Below are 14,879 nucleotides of genomic sequence, written 5' to 3'. Positions count from 1 at the left end.
CCAGTTTAAACATCCCCTTTTGTTCTTGTCAGAACTGCTCCCTGATGCAGCCGAAGAATCTTTGTCCTTTCCCCTTCCTGAGCACTCTCTTCCAGAGAAGCCACTGGAGATTGAGATTGAAACACCATTGCATGCCAAGGAGAGGGAGAGCAGGTCAGTGATCTTCTCATCATTGATTTTGCTTGTCTTGATTACACATTTCCCTGAGTGCCTCTCTGGGATCCATTGATGGCGATGCCTTTCGAGTTTGGAGCTGCATAATCTGCAACCATATCCTCTGTGCATTTCTGAGGGAAGATCACACTGTGGTGGGGGGGCTGTACTGAGGGAGGGTCATACTGTGGGAGCGGTGGCGCTGAAGACAGAGAGAGACAAATGTTTTAAACGACTGAAATGGGATTTGAATCGAAGTGGGTTTTGTGTGTTTAGTGTGGGAGTACTCGGGCAGAATTCTTCTTCAGAAGAAGTCTGCTGCTTGTGGGTAAAGCTCTGCTGTCTCCAACTACACAGTTCAAGCAATGTGCCAGGCAGTGCGCCAGGGTGGATTTACTCCACCACAGAACTACTATCTTTTATCTAATTTGCTCATTAAAAATTTACCATCGGTGAGTCCACTGCCGATTCATCACTGATTAGCTTGGTGGTGGACTCACCGATGGTAAACTTTTCGATGCTTCTCAGGCCTGGGAGCCTCAGCTTCACCTTCAAGGAGTTCAGGAGGTTTTGGCGGATTGCTGGTCATTTCTGTTCATTGCTCTGCTATCTCATCATCTGGATAAAGGACTCACATCTCAGACACTCGTTTTGACGTAGGGAATACAGATTGGTGTGGATTGAGGAAGACTCAGTTAGCACGACCGACCAGTCAACATGAGACCTGCCCGCTCCTGTTATGGTCTATTGTTTTCTACAGTGGTCTAGTTTGTTTGTTTTTCAAAAATATGCTAGTTCCGTCTTCCGAAATACCTGGGACTTTAGGAGTCATGCTGGGCCAGTGACTTCAACAACTCATGGCCAGGAATTCTTTCACATCACTTGGAGACGAGAATGCAGTCATGATCCTTGTCCCCAACTATCACAGTTGGAAAATGCATAAAGGCAATGGTGGGGAGCGATGGGACCCCGGGCATTACAGCGAGTGTGAAAATGGAGGGGGAATCTGTGATTTGTCTACGAAATGCAAAGGCGGTGGGTCTAATCACAAGTTGAGTCGATTCATGGACTCACCAGCCATCTGTCACTTTAGCGGCTTGGTTGAGACCGTGTTTCACGGAGGTATGGAGTGTGTGAAGGTGCAGCCCCTGCTCATATGCTCACTCTGATACAGGTGAATTTTGGTCTCATCTGTGCACAAGACCTTTTTGCAGAATTGTGCAGGTTCTTTTAAATACTTCTTGGCAAACTGTAATCTGGCCATCATGTTTCTGTGGCTGACTAATGGTTTGCATCTTGCAGTGTAGCCTCTGTATTTCTGTTCATGAAGTCTTCTGCAGACAGTCGTCATTGACACATCCTCATCTGCTTCCTGAAGAGTTTCTGATCTGTCGGACAGGTGTTTGGGATTTTCTTCATTATGATGAGAATTCTGTCATCTGCAGCTGAGGTCTTCCTTGGCCTACCAATCCCTTTGCGGATACTGAGCTCACCAGTTCACTCTTTCTTAATGATATTCCAAACAATTGATTTTGGTCAACCTAAGGTTTGGGTGATGTCTCTTGTTTTTCAGCCTCATAACGGCTTCTTTGACTTTCATTGGCACGACTCTGGTCCTCATGTAGAAAAATGGTACTGCAGACTCCAAAGGTGATCAAAAGCTTAGAAGCAAACCTAGCTCTCTTATATCTGCACCAATGAAGCAATTAAACATACCTGAGTACTCAGGTGAAGTCAAATGTTCCAAACATTATGATGCCCTGAAATGAGGGGACAATGTATAAAAAGTGCTGTAATGTATACATGGTCAAACCGAAATGTTTACAAATAACCTTGCATAAATCTGGAATGTGGACTTGAATTGCATGTGATTTGTTTGATCACAAATTTAAAACTGTGGAGCACAGGGGCAAATAAAGGAAAAAAGTGTCTTTATCCCAAACATTATGGAGGATACTTTGCTTTGCTGCTGGTATGGATGGAATCCCCCCAGAAGTCTGGAAGGCTGGCGGCAAAACTCTGCATGCCAAACTGCATGAGTTTTTCAAGCTTTGTTGGGACCAAGGTAAACTGCCTCAGGATCTTCGTGATGCCACCATCATCACCCTGTACAAAAACGAAGGCGAGAAATCAGACTGCTCAAACTACAGGGGAATCACGTTGCTCTCCATTGCAGGCAAAATCTTCGCTAGGATTCTACTAAATAGAATAATACCTAGTGTCGCCGAGAATATTCTCCCAGAATCACAGTGCGGCTTTCGCGCAAACAGAGGAACTACTGACATGGTCTTTGCCCTCAGACAGCTCCAAGAAAAATGCAGAGAACAAAACAAAGGACTCTACATCACCTTTGTTGACCTCACCAAAGCCTTCGACACCGTGAGCAGGAAAGGGCTTTGGCAAATACTAGAGCGCATCGGATGTCCCCCAAAGTTCCTCAACATGATTATCCAACTGCACGAAAACCAACAAGGTCGGGTCAGATACAGCAATGAGCTCTCTGAACCCTTCTCCATTAACAATGGCGTGAAGCAAGTCTGTGTTCTGGCACCAACCCTCTTTTCAATCTTCTTCAGCATGATGCTGAACCAAGCCATGAAAGACCCCAACAATGAAGACGCTGTTTACATCCGGTACCGCACGGATGGCAGTCTCTTCAATCTGAGGCGCCTGCAAGCTCACACCAAGACACAAGAGAAACTTGTCCGTGAACTACTCTTTGCAGACGATGCCGCTTTAGTTGCCCATTCAGAGCCAGCTCTTCAGCGCTTGACGTCCTGCTTTGCGGAAACTGCCAAAATGTTTGGCCTGGAAGTCAGCCTGAAGAAAACTGAGGTCCTCCATCAGCCAGCTCCCCACCATGATTACCAGCCCCCCCACATCTCCATCGGGCACACAAAACTCAAAACGGTCAACCAGTTTACCTATCTCGGCTGCACCATTTCATCAGATGCAAGGATCGACAATGAGATAGACAACAGACTCGCCAAGGCAAATAGCGCCTTTGGAAGACTACACAAAAGAGTCTGGAAAAACAACCAACTGAAAAACCTCACAAAGATAAGCGTATACAGAGCCGTTGTCATACCCACACTCCTGTTCGGCTCCGAATCATGGGTCCTCTACCGGCACCACCTACGGCTCCTAGAACGCTTCCACCAGCGTTGTCTCCGCTCCATCCTCAACATCCATTGGAGCGCTTACATCCCTAACGTCGAAGTACTCGAGATGGCAGAGGTCAACAGCATCGAGTCCACGCTGCTGAAGATCCAGCTGCGCTGGATGGGTCACGTCTCCAGAATGGAGGACCATCGCCTTCCCAAGATCGTGTTATATGGCGAGCTCTCCACTGGCCACCGTGACAGAGGTGCACCAAAGAAAAGGTACAAGGACTGCCTAAAGAAATCTCTTGGTGCCTGCCCCATTGACCACCGCCAGTGGGCTGATCTCGCCTCAAACCGTGCATCTTGGCGCCTCACAGTTTGGCGGGCAGCAACCTCCTTTGAAGAAGACCGCAGAGCCTACCTCACTGACAAAAGGCAAAGGAGGAAAAACCCAACACCCATCCCCAACCAACCAATTTTCCCCTGCAACCGCTGCAATCGTGTCTGCCTGTCCCGCATCGGACTTGTCAGCCACAAACGAGTCTGCAGCTGACGTGGACTTTTTACCCCCTCCATAAATCTTCGTCCGCGAAGCCAAGCCAAAGAAGAGATGGAGGATACTGCAAGTTACAAATGAAAACCTGATTATCTCCATTGATACCATCAAACCCTCAGGGAGCTAACCATTCCCGGAAACCAGGAAGACAGAGAAAGATAAATGATTTTAAATTGTTGAAATGAGATTTGATTCAAAGGGATGTCTTGTATGTGTATTGTGTAAGTACTCGGACAGATTTCTTGTTCAGAAGAAGTCTGCTGCTTGTGAGTAATTCTTCAACTACACAGTTCAAGCAATTAGTTGGCAGTTTTCCAGGGTGGATTTACTCCACCATGGAACAATGATCTTTTGCCTAATTTGCTCATAAAAAGTTTAACGTCAGTGACTCCACTGCCTGCTCATCACTGATTGGTTTGAAGTTATTTGTTGATGACTTTTTGGTGATGTATCGAAGGTCTGGGAGCCTCACCTTCGAGGACTTCAGGAGGCTTTGGCGGATTGCCGGGGAGCCAGTTCGCGAAGCATCTAATGATTTCTGTTCTTCGCTCTGCTATCTCATCATCCGAATAAAGGACTCACATCTTGGATTCTTGTTTCGACGTGGGGAATACGGGATGGTATGGACTGAGGAGGACTGAGTTAGCATAACTTCAATCTACATGAGAGTTGGCTTTTCCTGTTGTGGACTTTTGTTTTATACAGTGGTCTAGTGTGTTTGCTTTTCATAAAAATGTCATATCCGTTTTATGAAAGATCTGGGCCTAACAGGAATTGTGCTGGGCCAGTGACTTCAGTGTCCCCTGTGGCCAAGAATTCTTTTGCATCACTGGAAGACGAGAATATGATTGTGATACTTGTTCCCAACTCTCACGGTTGGAAGAGGCATAAAGAAAAGGGTGGGGAGTGATGAAACCCCTGTGTGAATAGCCTGAATTGTAAACTAATGTAATACAGTGAAACCTCGTTAGAACGCGATTCGTTAATCCGCGGAATCGCTTATAACGCGGGTGTCTGTGAACCCCAAACATTGATTTTAGGATGCCAGGCTAACAGTGGCTAACAGCCACAAACTCAAAAATGATCTCATATGACTCATTTACAAGATGTGTATGTTAATATGTGGAGTTTAAAGGTCATATTATAGGGCTTGAGTCACAGTGTTCTGTTTTCCCGCTTCCTGAATCATGACGTATATGCATCTGTTCCGCGACTCGGCTGTAACGTATTATGAAATCTTGGACCCCAACTACCGCGTTCTAACGAGGTTTTGCTGTACTTGTAACTTCTGGATTAAAAATAATAAAGGGGCGGTATTGATTTAACTCCAAAAAGGCAACAAAAAAAGAGGGCAGTGAGAGAGCCCCCATGCTGCGGAAGGTGATGGTGAGGGCGCAGTGAAACAGTGGAATTGAGTTACGAAGTCACTGCTCTACCTATTCCCTTGGTTTGAAGAGTGGAGATTCTGCTGTGGGCAGTATTTACCCTGTGAATAGATCATTTAATTGCGAGGAGCATGCTGTCCAAACATTAACTGCATCATAACTAGATTGCCAAAGGCTCTTTGGGTTGAAAGTTTAGAATGTACTACATAAATGCAAAGCCTTACCACATGGAAACAAGCCCTTCTGCTTGCGTATTGACACACGATTGAATCGGTCAGTGTGTCGTCTGCATCCAGCTGTCATCCCCATCACAAAACTCCATACATCTGACAATGTTCTTGAACTAAGCTGTTGAACTGCTGTCCCTTGCATTGCAGAGAGAAGAGGGAGGTTGAATTTGAATCCTATCTCCGGCGAGCAATAAACCGTTTCACCCGGCAGCTACAGGAGGACATTCACAAGGTTTGCAACTGACGCAGAGAGAGCATGGGGTCTCAGTATTTCCCAAGGGTTCCATCAGTGAGGGCAGGCTCCCACATGAGGAAGCAACTTCACAGAGTGAAAGGTGAATCACCAGCTGACCACTGTGGGTCTCCCTCACCGCACATCCCTCTGAGGGGGCTGACTTCCTCCAGCCCCCAACTCCCCCCCCCCCCCCACTAAAATGAACGCCCACCACTCCTAAGCACCAGAGGTAACAATTGAAACATCAGAACTTCTAAGAAAAACTGCAGGGTGGATCTGGAGAGGTCACTTCCTCTTGGAAGAGAGCTCAGAACTGAGGGTTACTATTTCAAAAAGGAGAGGAGGTAATTTTATTTCTCTTCGGACTGGGGGTCTTTGGAAGTTTTCTTCAGAAGACAATGTAAGTCCAACTTTCAAGCAGAAGCAAGCGGATTTGTGATGAGCAACAGGATAAATGGGAATATGGAGTTGAGCCCATAAGAAGGCCCTTCAGCCAGATGAGTTCACTCCAAGTTCATCATGAGCTGATCTATTCTATCATTCAGCCCCCCTCCCCTATCTTCTCCCTATAACCTTTGATACCCTGACTATTCAGATACATATCAATCTCTGCCTTGAATACACCCAACGACTTGGCCTCCACAGCTTCCTGTTATAGCAAATTCTAGAGGTTCACCGCCCTCTGGCTTAAGAAATTCTTCCGCATCTGTTATAAATGGGCGTCCTTCAATCCTGAAGATGTGCCACTTGTCCTTGACTCTACTACCATGGGAAACAACTTTGTCACATCTACTCCGTCTGGGCATTTCAACATTTGAAATGCTTCGATGAGATTCCCCCCCCTCATTCTTCTGATCTCCAAGAAGTACAGTCCAAGAGCTCTCAAATGTTCCTCACATACCATTCCCTTCATTTCAAGTTGCAATCACATCAGCCATGATCTTGTTGAATGATGTGTGTCACACATGAGAGGATGTGAATTTAAGGGGAAGGGGGAGTTTAAGGGAGACGTGTTGGATGTTTTTCCCCCACAGAGAGTGGTGGGTGCCTGGAACAGCCTGACAAGGGGTGGTGGTGGTGGAGGTAGATACATTAATGCCATTTAAGGAAGCTTCTATATGGACACATGAATATGCCTGGGATGGAAAAATATGTATTTGTGGATGCAGCAGAATTTTAGTTTGACTTGGATATCATGGTCAGCACAGAAACATGCTGGACTGATCCGTGTTCGATGAATTAAGGTTTGGTGGCCTACCCTTGCTTTTCATTTGGATGTTCTCGCAAATGGTGGTGCTGCTTAGCAAGGCCTGGGTGCCCTCAACCACAGTTATGACAAGTTGGGCGGCACAGGTTAATGAAGCGATAAGCATGACTCTATTACAGCGCCAGTGACCTGGGTTCAAATCCAGTGTTGTCTGTAAGGTGTTTGTATGTTCTCCCTGTGTCTGCAGTTCCCACTATCCTACAAAATGAACGGGGTTGTTGGTTAATTTGGGCTTACAGGTGGACCGTAATTATATAGGCTAGTACAATATCATGGGCCAAAGGGTCTGTACTTTTCTGTAACGTCATACGTTTCCCCTGCAGACACATCTCCTCTGCCTGTTGGCCAATGGAATGTTCCGGAACAGGACATGCAGTGATCCTGAGCTTCAGGCTGTGGCTTTGTCCTTACTGCCTGCTGAGCTGACTGTCGTGTCAGCCAGGCATGTGGACCTCCTGTACATCTCCAAGCTGCTGAAGTGGTGAGATCTGTGCCCTTCCCCCATCCCTATCTCCACACCCATCTTACCCACACGTGTGGGCATGTAATCCTGTGACGCTCACCTCCAGACACACAGAAAATGCTGTGGAACAGAGACTGAGCACAGGGACATAGTCCCTGAGAATGAAGACGCAGAGAATGATGGTTTTATCACAGCCGAGTTTTAACAGGGGACATTCTTTTTAGATTGGGCGCTGAGAGGTTTCTGGGAGATGTGTTCCCTGACAGCATTTGATAAACTTCCCCTCCCCCTCCCCTCTCCACCTCTGTACCTCTGACAGGCAAACCCGCTGCAGTGTGAGCAGAGAGTTTAAATGAGAGTTGAACAAGCTGGTCTTCCTCCACCAATCCTGCTGTCATTCTGGACTCCTCTGCCTCATCTATCATGGATGCAGGCTTTCCCCACTGAGGTTGGGTGAGGTGCGAGTGGGAGGTCATGGGTTAAAGGTGAAAGGTTAAGTGTTTAAGGAGGAACCACCTCACGCAGAGAGTGGCAAGAGTGTGGAACGAGTTGCTAATGGAAGTGGTGGATGCGGACTCGATTCCCACATTTAAGAGGAAAATGGACAAGGGCAATACACAAACATATTGGAGAAACTCAGCAGGTCACATAGCATCAATAGGAAGTGAAAGGTAACCACTGTTTTGACCTGGGCTCTTCGTTAAGTAATGGATAGGTACATGGACAAAATGGATATGGAGGGCTATTGTCCAGATGCAGGGTTGATGGACCAGTTGGAATATTAATAGTGGGTTTGATGGACTCTGGATCAGCTCCTAAATGTGTCTTAGGAGGGCTTGACTTGCATATTGCTGAGGTTTATGGGCAGATATGTGAGGACCATGTCAGCATCTTGACCCCTCCTGCGCTACCCGCCCTCTCTCATCTGGTCCAGCGTTAATTCTGGCCTGTCGCTCCCCTCCTCAGGTTTGTGTCGGCCTTCGAGCTGGACTTCTCCCTCCCTCGGAGTGACTCGGGGGAGCTGTTCTGGTCTCTGCAGCAGGGATTCACCAGCCGTTCCACAGGGAGTGAAGAGGAATTGGTTCACGTGTGTATCGTGGTAAACCCATCAATGGTGTCCCTCAACCAGAAACACAGTGCTGGAAACGCTCCCAAGCCAGGACGCAAATGTTTCTCCTCCCACAGACGCTGCCTGACCAGCGAAGTACTTCCAGCACTTTCTGTTTCGGTTTTGGATTTCTACCATTTTGTTATTTTCCCCAACAGTGCATTTCTGCAGCCTCCAGATTCGTCCCCTCCCCTTTCTGTCCCTTCCTGTACCTGCTACCTTCAAGATTCCTTTATTGTCACGTAATAGTACAAAACAGGTAATATTACACAAAATTGTCTTCTGTCTGCCGTAAGGCAGATAAATAATCATCACCAGCACCCATTACAGTTAGAGGGAAAGAGAAGATCTTCTCTCGAGCTTTCACTTTCTTCCTCCCTCGGCCTCCACCCGTCTGCGCCCTCTTTTCATTCTCTTGCTCCTGCTTACCCTCTTCCTTCTTGGTCCCCTCAGCCGTCTCCCTTTTTTACCCTGTTCTCCACTCCTCTCACATTGTGTGGAGAGTGTTGGTTGATGCAGAGGTTGGGGTGATAACTGTGGGAATTGGTTCTCCTCCACCGCGCTCCACAGGACCTCACCCTGTCCATTTTAATTACAGCTGTTTCTCGTCACACTGCGAGCTCTGGCACTCTCCTCGCGCCTCATCATCTCTCTGCAGCCCATTCCGTTCAAAGAGAGTTCAAAGCCGGTAAGGAACATGCCTTCCGAAGCTCTGGAACAGTATACTTGCAATTTACCGCACAGAAGGGAGCCATTTGGCCCATTGTATCCTTGCTGAACATGGAGTTATCCCACTTCCCAGTCCACAGCCCTGTGTGTCACAGTTTGTCTTCAGGATCTTCTAACCATGAAGGGAGAGAAGAATCTCTGCCTCCACCTCCCCTTTTTGAGCTGTGAGTTCTGGACCTCACCACTGTCTATTCCTAAAGACAGCAGTGTGTAATCCAAGCCGCTCAGCAAGCTTGTTAATGAAAGAAATGATATGTCCTTCCTGTTCAATACCCACAGCTTTGGAGCTCAGGGACCAGGGATCAAGGAGGAACTATGCAGGGCAGGTAGCTGGGTGGGGGGTTGCTCAAGCTCGGATTCCACAGGCCTCATCTCTGGACAATGTGTGGTTACAAAGAGCCAGGCTGTCTGCTTCAGAGGAGAATCTTCTACCACTCTCTGTGAACCTTCCCTATCTCCTTCCTTTTTCTGCAAGGTAATGGCAGAGAGTGCCAGCTCTTCGCAGGCTTTAACCAGAAAGCATGGAGAGATATTCACTGCATCTCACTGCACGGAACCATGATAAATACATTAACTTCTTCTCCTCCTTTTATTCCAAAGGAAATTAGTCCAAGCCCAGTCAGTGCCTCCTGGTGACTTTAAATTTAATTTTAATAAAATTTTAATTTAAAAAAATTAATTTAGTCATACAGCATGGTGACAGGCCAATTCGGCCCGAAGAGTCCATGCTGCCCAATTTACATCCCATTAACTTACATCCCGGTATGTTTTTGAAGGGTAGAAGGAAACTGGAGCCCCCAGTGAAAACCCACGCAGACATGGGGAGAACATACAGACTCCCTACAGACAGCATAGGACTTGAACCCATGTCCGGTCCTGAATGCTGCCACCATAAAGGTGTTTTGTTAACTGTTACGCCAACCGTGAAGCCCGGTTGGCACAGTGTGAACACAGGCCCTTCGGTCAAATTTGCCCGCGCCAACCAAAATGTCCCACCCACAAATCCCACCTGCCTGTGTTTGTCCCATATCCCCGAAACCATCCTATCCTTGGATCAGCCTGATTTTTCCTTAAACTGTATTAGTACCTGCCTCTACAGCCTCCTCCGACAGCCCATTCCACTCACCCACCACCCTTTGTGTTTATAAAAAAAAAAAATCTCTCACCTTAAACCTACAGTATCCTCCATAATGTTTGGGATAAAGGTACTTTTTTCTTTTATGTGCCCATGCTCCACAGTTTTAAATTTGTAAACAAACAATTCACATACAATTAAAATGAACATTCCAGATTTTATTCAAGGCTATTTGTATACATTTTGTTTTGACCATATAGAAACTATATATATAGTCCCCTCATTTTAGGGCCACATAATGTTTGGGACTTTTGGCTTCACAGTTGTTTGTGAGGACTCGGGTATGTTTAATTGCTTCATTGGTGCGAGACTTACTTCTAAGCTTTTGATCACCTTTGGTGTCTGTAGTTGCCATTTTTTAACATGAGGACCAGAGTTGTGCCAATGAAAGTCAAAGAAGCCATTATGAGGCCGAAAATAGAATAAAACAGTAAGAGACATTATCCAAACCTTAGGATTAGGAAAAACAACTGTTTGGAACATCATTAAGAAGAGTGCTCTGGTGAGGTCAGTAATCACAAAGGGACTGAAAGGCCAAGGAAGACTCCACTGTTGATGACAGAAGAATTCTCATCAAAGTAAAGAAAAAACTTCCCAAACATTTGTCCAACAGATCAGAAACACTCTTCAGCTGGCAGGTGTGGATGTGTCAATGGCGACCGGCCGCAGAAGACTTCATGAATAGAAATACAGAGGCTACACTGCGAGATGCAAACCATGGCAAAGATGACATGCTTTGGATCTTGGGCAGTTCCTTTATGCCCCCTACTTTGCTCTTGCCATCACTCTGATACAGGTTAATCTTGGTCACACCTGTCCACAAAACCTTTTTCCAGAATTCTGCAGGCTCTTTTAAATACTTCTTGGCAAACTGTAATCTGGCCATGCTGTTTCTGTGGCTGACTAAAGGTTTGCACCTTGAAGTGTAGCCTCTGCATTTCTGTTCATGAAGTCTTCTGTGGACGGTCGTCATTGAGACATCCACACCTGCCTCCTGAAGAGTGTTTCTGATCTGTCGGACAGGTGTTTGGGGATTTTTCTTCATTATGATAAGAATTCTTCTGTCATAATCAGAATAGCAGTCCCTTTGTGATTACTGACCTCACCAGAGCACTCTTCTTAAATGATGTTCCAAATAGTTGTTTTTCCTAATCCTAAGGTTTGGATGATGTCTCTTACTGTTTTATTCTTGTTGATCAGCTTCAAATTGGCTTCTTTGACTTTCATTGGCACAACTCTGGTCCTCATGTAGAAAAAATGGCAACTACAGACTCCAAAGGTGATCAAAAGCTGAGAACCAAGCCTAGCTCTCTTATACCTGCACTAATGAAGCAATTAAACATACCTGAGTCCTCACAGACACCTGTAAAGCCGAATGTCCCAAATAGTATGATGCCCTGAAATGAGGGGACTGTGTATAAAAAGTGCTGTAGTTTCTACATGATCAAACCAAAATGTTTACAAATAACCTTGAATAAAATCTGGAATGTGGACCTTAATTGCATGTGAATAGTTTGATTACAAATTTGAAACTGGGGCACAGGGACAAATAAAGGAAATGAGTATCTTGGTCCCAAACATTATGGAGGGTATCATTACCAATTAAACCACTCTGGGTAAAAAACTGCGTTCACTCCATCCATTCCTTCTCATGATTTTATGCACCTCTATGAGATCACACCTCTCCTGTCCTCCAAGCAGTAAAGTTCCAACCTGCTGAACCTCTCACTGTAGCTCAGGCCACCGGAGTCCTGGCATCTCCCATGTCAATTTTCTCCATCCTGGCAATGTCGTGTTCCTCCTGTCCTGCCCTTCTGTGGACTGGTGACCAGGACTGTGTGTTGCACTCCAAGTCTGTCTATAACAGACATCTATGGCTTCCTGAAGGCAGCAACCAAGGGTGGGAAGCAGAAACAGGAGTAGGCCATTCAGGCTTTCGTACCTGCTTTGCTATGGCGGACAGAATTGTGGTAATTCAACAGGGAGACAGTTCCTTTGGCCTACTGAACTTGTATCACCCATCAACCCAACTTTTTGTTCATACTGATCCCATCCAACCTCCACCCTCCCTCTACATCCTCCCCCTCACCCACACAGTGGGTGGTAATTTAGAGTGGCCAATTAGCTTTGTCTTTGGGATGGTGGGGGTGTTCTGGAGCCTCCAGGGGAAACACTTGCAGTGATGAGTAATGTGCAAACTCCACACAGACAGCACCGGAGATTAGGAACAAACCTGGTTTCTGAAGCCACGAGGTGCTGGCGCTACCCACTGCAATGCCCTGCCCCCACTGTTTTCCACCCTGACGCCGTGACCTTTGTGGTTGGTTCTTCCCCGTGTCTCAGCTCCACTTTCCTCCTTTAGGACAACCAAAGAAAGGGAAAAGCCAATTCCACGGAAAGCCTCCACTTGCACCCCTATGCTAAACCTGAGACAAAATCTGGGAAAGGGAAACCAGGAACCAAGCAGGAGGAGGAGGGAAAGCTGTGGGTGAAGACAGAGAATGTGGACAGAAGGAGCAAAGCCTCGGCTCTAGTTCACCGAGGGAGAGGTGAGAAGGTCAAGAGTCCAGAAGCCACTACCAAGTCCGGATTTAAGGAGGATGAACATCCAGAGCACCCGAGGCCAAAGAACGAACGCAGGAGACGGGTTGCCTCGAAGGTGTCATACCAAGAGCCAGACACCGACCCGGACGATGACAGTGACTCAGACTTTGAACTTGTCGGTGGCTCTATTGGATCCAGTAGTTACTCCAGTGGAGATGAAGAAGTTGGCCCTGGGGTCAAGAGGGCCCATTTGCGAGGGAAGGTTCTACCAGGCCAAGGGAAGGGTGGGACCTTGGTGAGGGGCTCAGAGGATTGCGAGGAAGGGGACTTTGAGAATGGCCCAGGGAACGCAGCGAAGAGGAAAAGATCCTTGGGCAGCAGAAAGAGCAGCAGAGGCAGCGGCAGTAGAAATACAAGGATGGCAGGCGCCAGAGCTTCAGATCAGTGGGTTGAGGTGTATGCTGAAGCAGAGAAAGCGTGGATTGCGGTGGACTGTGTTCGCAACACTGTCAACTGCCCGGAACTCCTCACAAAGTACGCCACCAAACCCCTCTGCTACATTCTCAGCTTCGATAACGAGAACTGTGTGAGGGACGTCACGCCTCGCTACGACCTGGCTTGGATGACCGCCACCAGGAAGAGGCGAGTCGACGCTGCGTGGTGGGATGAGACTTTGTCGCTGTACAAGGGCACTAATACTGAACGGGACACAGAGGAAGATGGGCAGGTAGGTGGAGATTCAGAGACAGTTCTCCCTCCGGATCCTCTGCCAATAAATCCAGCAATGTTACTCAAGTTTAAATTTAAATGATATCTGATACAGAGGTTTCTTGTGTAGCTGTCTAACAGGTTATCTCTTAAAAACATCCGAAGTAGAACAAGATGACAAGTGCAGAGCGTAGTTACAGTTTTAAAGATCAATGAGCACCATGCAAGGGCAATATGGGATCACTGTTGTGGGGTTCATTGAAGAGCCTTATGGCTGCGGGGAAGAAAGTGTCTTTGAGCCTGTTTAGAATCTACTTTCCGATGGGAGAAGGATGTCTGTGGTGTGATGGGTCCTTCAGTGTGTCGGCTGCCTTTCCCAGGCAGCTGGAGATGTACATGGAGTCCGCTAAAGGGAGGGACATTCTAAGCTGTAATCACCACCTTCTGCAGCTTCTTCCGCATTGAGCAGAGCAGCTCCCATCCCAAGCTATGATGCACCCAGCAGGTCTGCTCTCGATGGTGGCCCCTGTAGAAGTTGTCCCAACACCTGTTCTAGATTTGAAGAGTACTCATATCCATCTTCTTAAAATCTCCTCCTGCAACAAACTCAAGGTTCCCACAGGTGGGGAGACCAGACCTGGAGGTGCACTCTCTCCAGTGCCCTAGATAATTGGAGCAAGACATCTCTCTCTTGAACTTAAATCCTCTTACAATCAAGGTCATTTCCCTTTGTTACTGCTTGTTGATTGTTAACATTCAGTGATGTGTAAGAGGATTATCCGGGTCCCTCTGATGTTCAAATCATTTGCGTTTTAAAAATGATTCAATTTTTCCATGTTTTGTTCCACCAAGTCAATGAGCTCACATTTTTCCACATTTTATTCAGTCTGTCAATTCCTTGATCATTTTAGACTGCCTCCATTCCCCCAAACTCTCCATAACATCATCATTCTGTGCATCATCAGCTTGCTTGGATATGCAGTAAATCCCCTGGTATCAGGAATTCAAGCAACCAGCAAAACAAAATTGAGGAAAATAAATAAAATTTTTTTAATGAGTAAGAATAAAATAATAGGTAAAAAACGTGCAAGTTTAAAATTGGTGTGCCTCACCACGAGTTCGCCAATCCACCACTCACAGGCCAGGCGACCCCTGCAACCAGTCCCTACTTGTTTTTTTATTTTAAAGCTTTATTTTAAATTTTGAAAATTACATATAATAATCCTCTACAAATACAATACAAATAAACTATTAACTATAAC

The 14,879-nt window shown here is 46.5% G+C and overlaps 1 protein-coding gene across 7 annotated transcripts in view; it reads left to right on the top strand.

Annotated features, from left to right (window-relative positions):
- Nucleotides 1–14,879, top strand: part of xpc (xeroderma pigmentosum, complementation group C) — a 50,125-nt gene that overhangs the window by 13,800 nt on the left and 21,446 nt on the right. For 4 of the 7 annotated variants that reach the window (XM_069936506.1, XM_069936503.1, XM_069936509.1 and 1 more), the window contains exons 4-9: nucleotides 33–153; nucleotides 5,576–5,660; nucleotides 7,254–7,411; nucleotides 8,360–8,492; nucleotides 9,100–9,189; nucleotides 12,728–13,636. In XM_069936506.1, the coding sequence (XP_069792607.1) occupies nucleotides 33–153; nucleotides 5,576–5,660; nucleotides 7,254–7,411; nucleotides 8,360–8,492; nucleotides 9,100–9,189; nucleotides 12,728–13,636 (1,496 nt within the window). The remainder of the gene's footprint in view (nucleotides 1–32; nucleotides 154–5,575; nucleotides 5,661–7,253; nucleotides 7,412–8,359; nucleotides 8,493–9,099; nucleotides 9,190–12,727; nucleotides 13,637–14,879) is intronic. The other 3 variants (XM_069936504.1, XM_069936505.1, XM_069936507.1) reach the window with 3 other exon arrangements.

This window comes from Narcine bancroftii, chromosome 5, assembly GCF_036971445.1.
Source record: "Narcine bancroftii isolate sNarBan1 chromosome 5, sNarBan1.hap1, whole genome shotgun sequence".
Lineage (NCBI taxonomy): Eukaryota > Metazoa > Chordata > Chondrichthyes > Torpediniformes > Narcinidae > Narcine > Narcine bancroftii.
The sequence above is the reverse complement of the archived record's forward strand: the minus strand, read 5'-3'. Positions and strand labels throughout refer to the sequence as shown.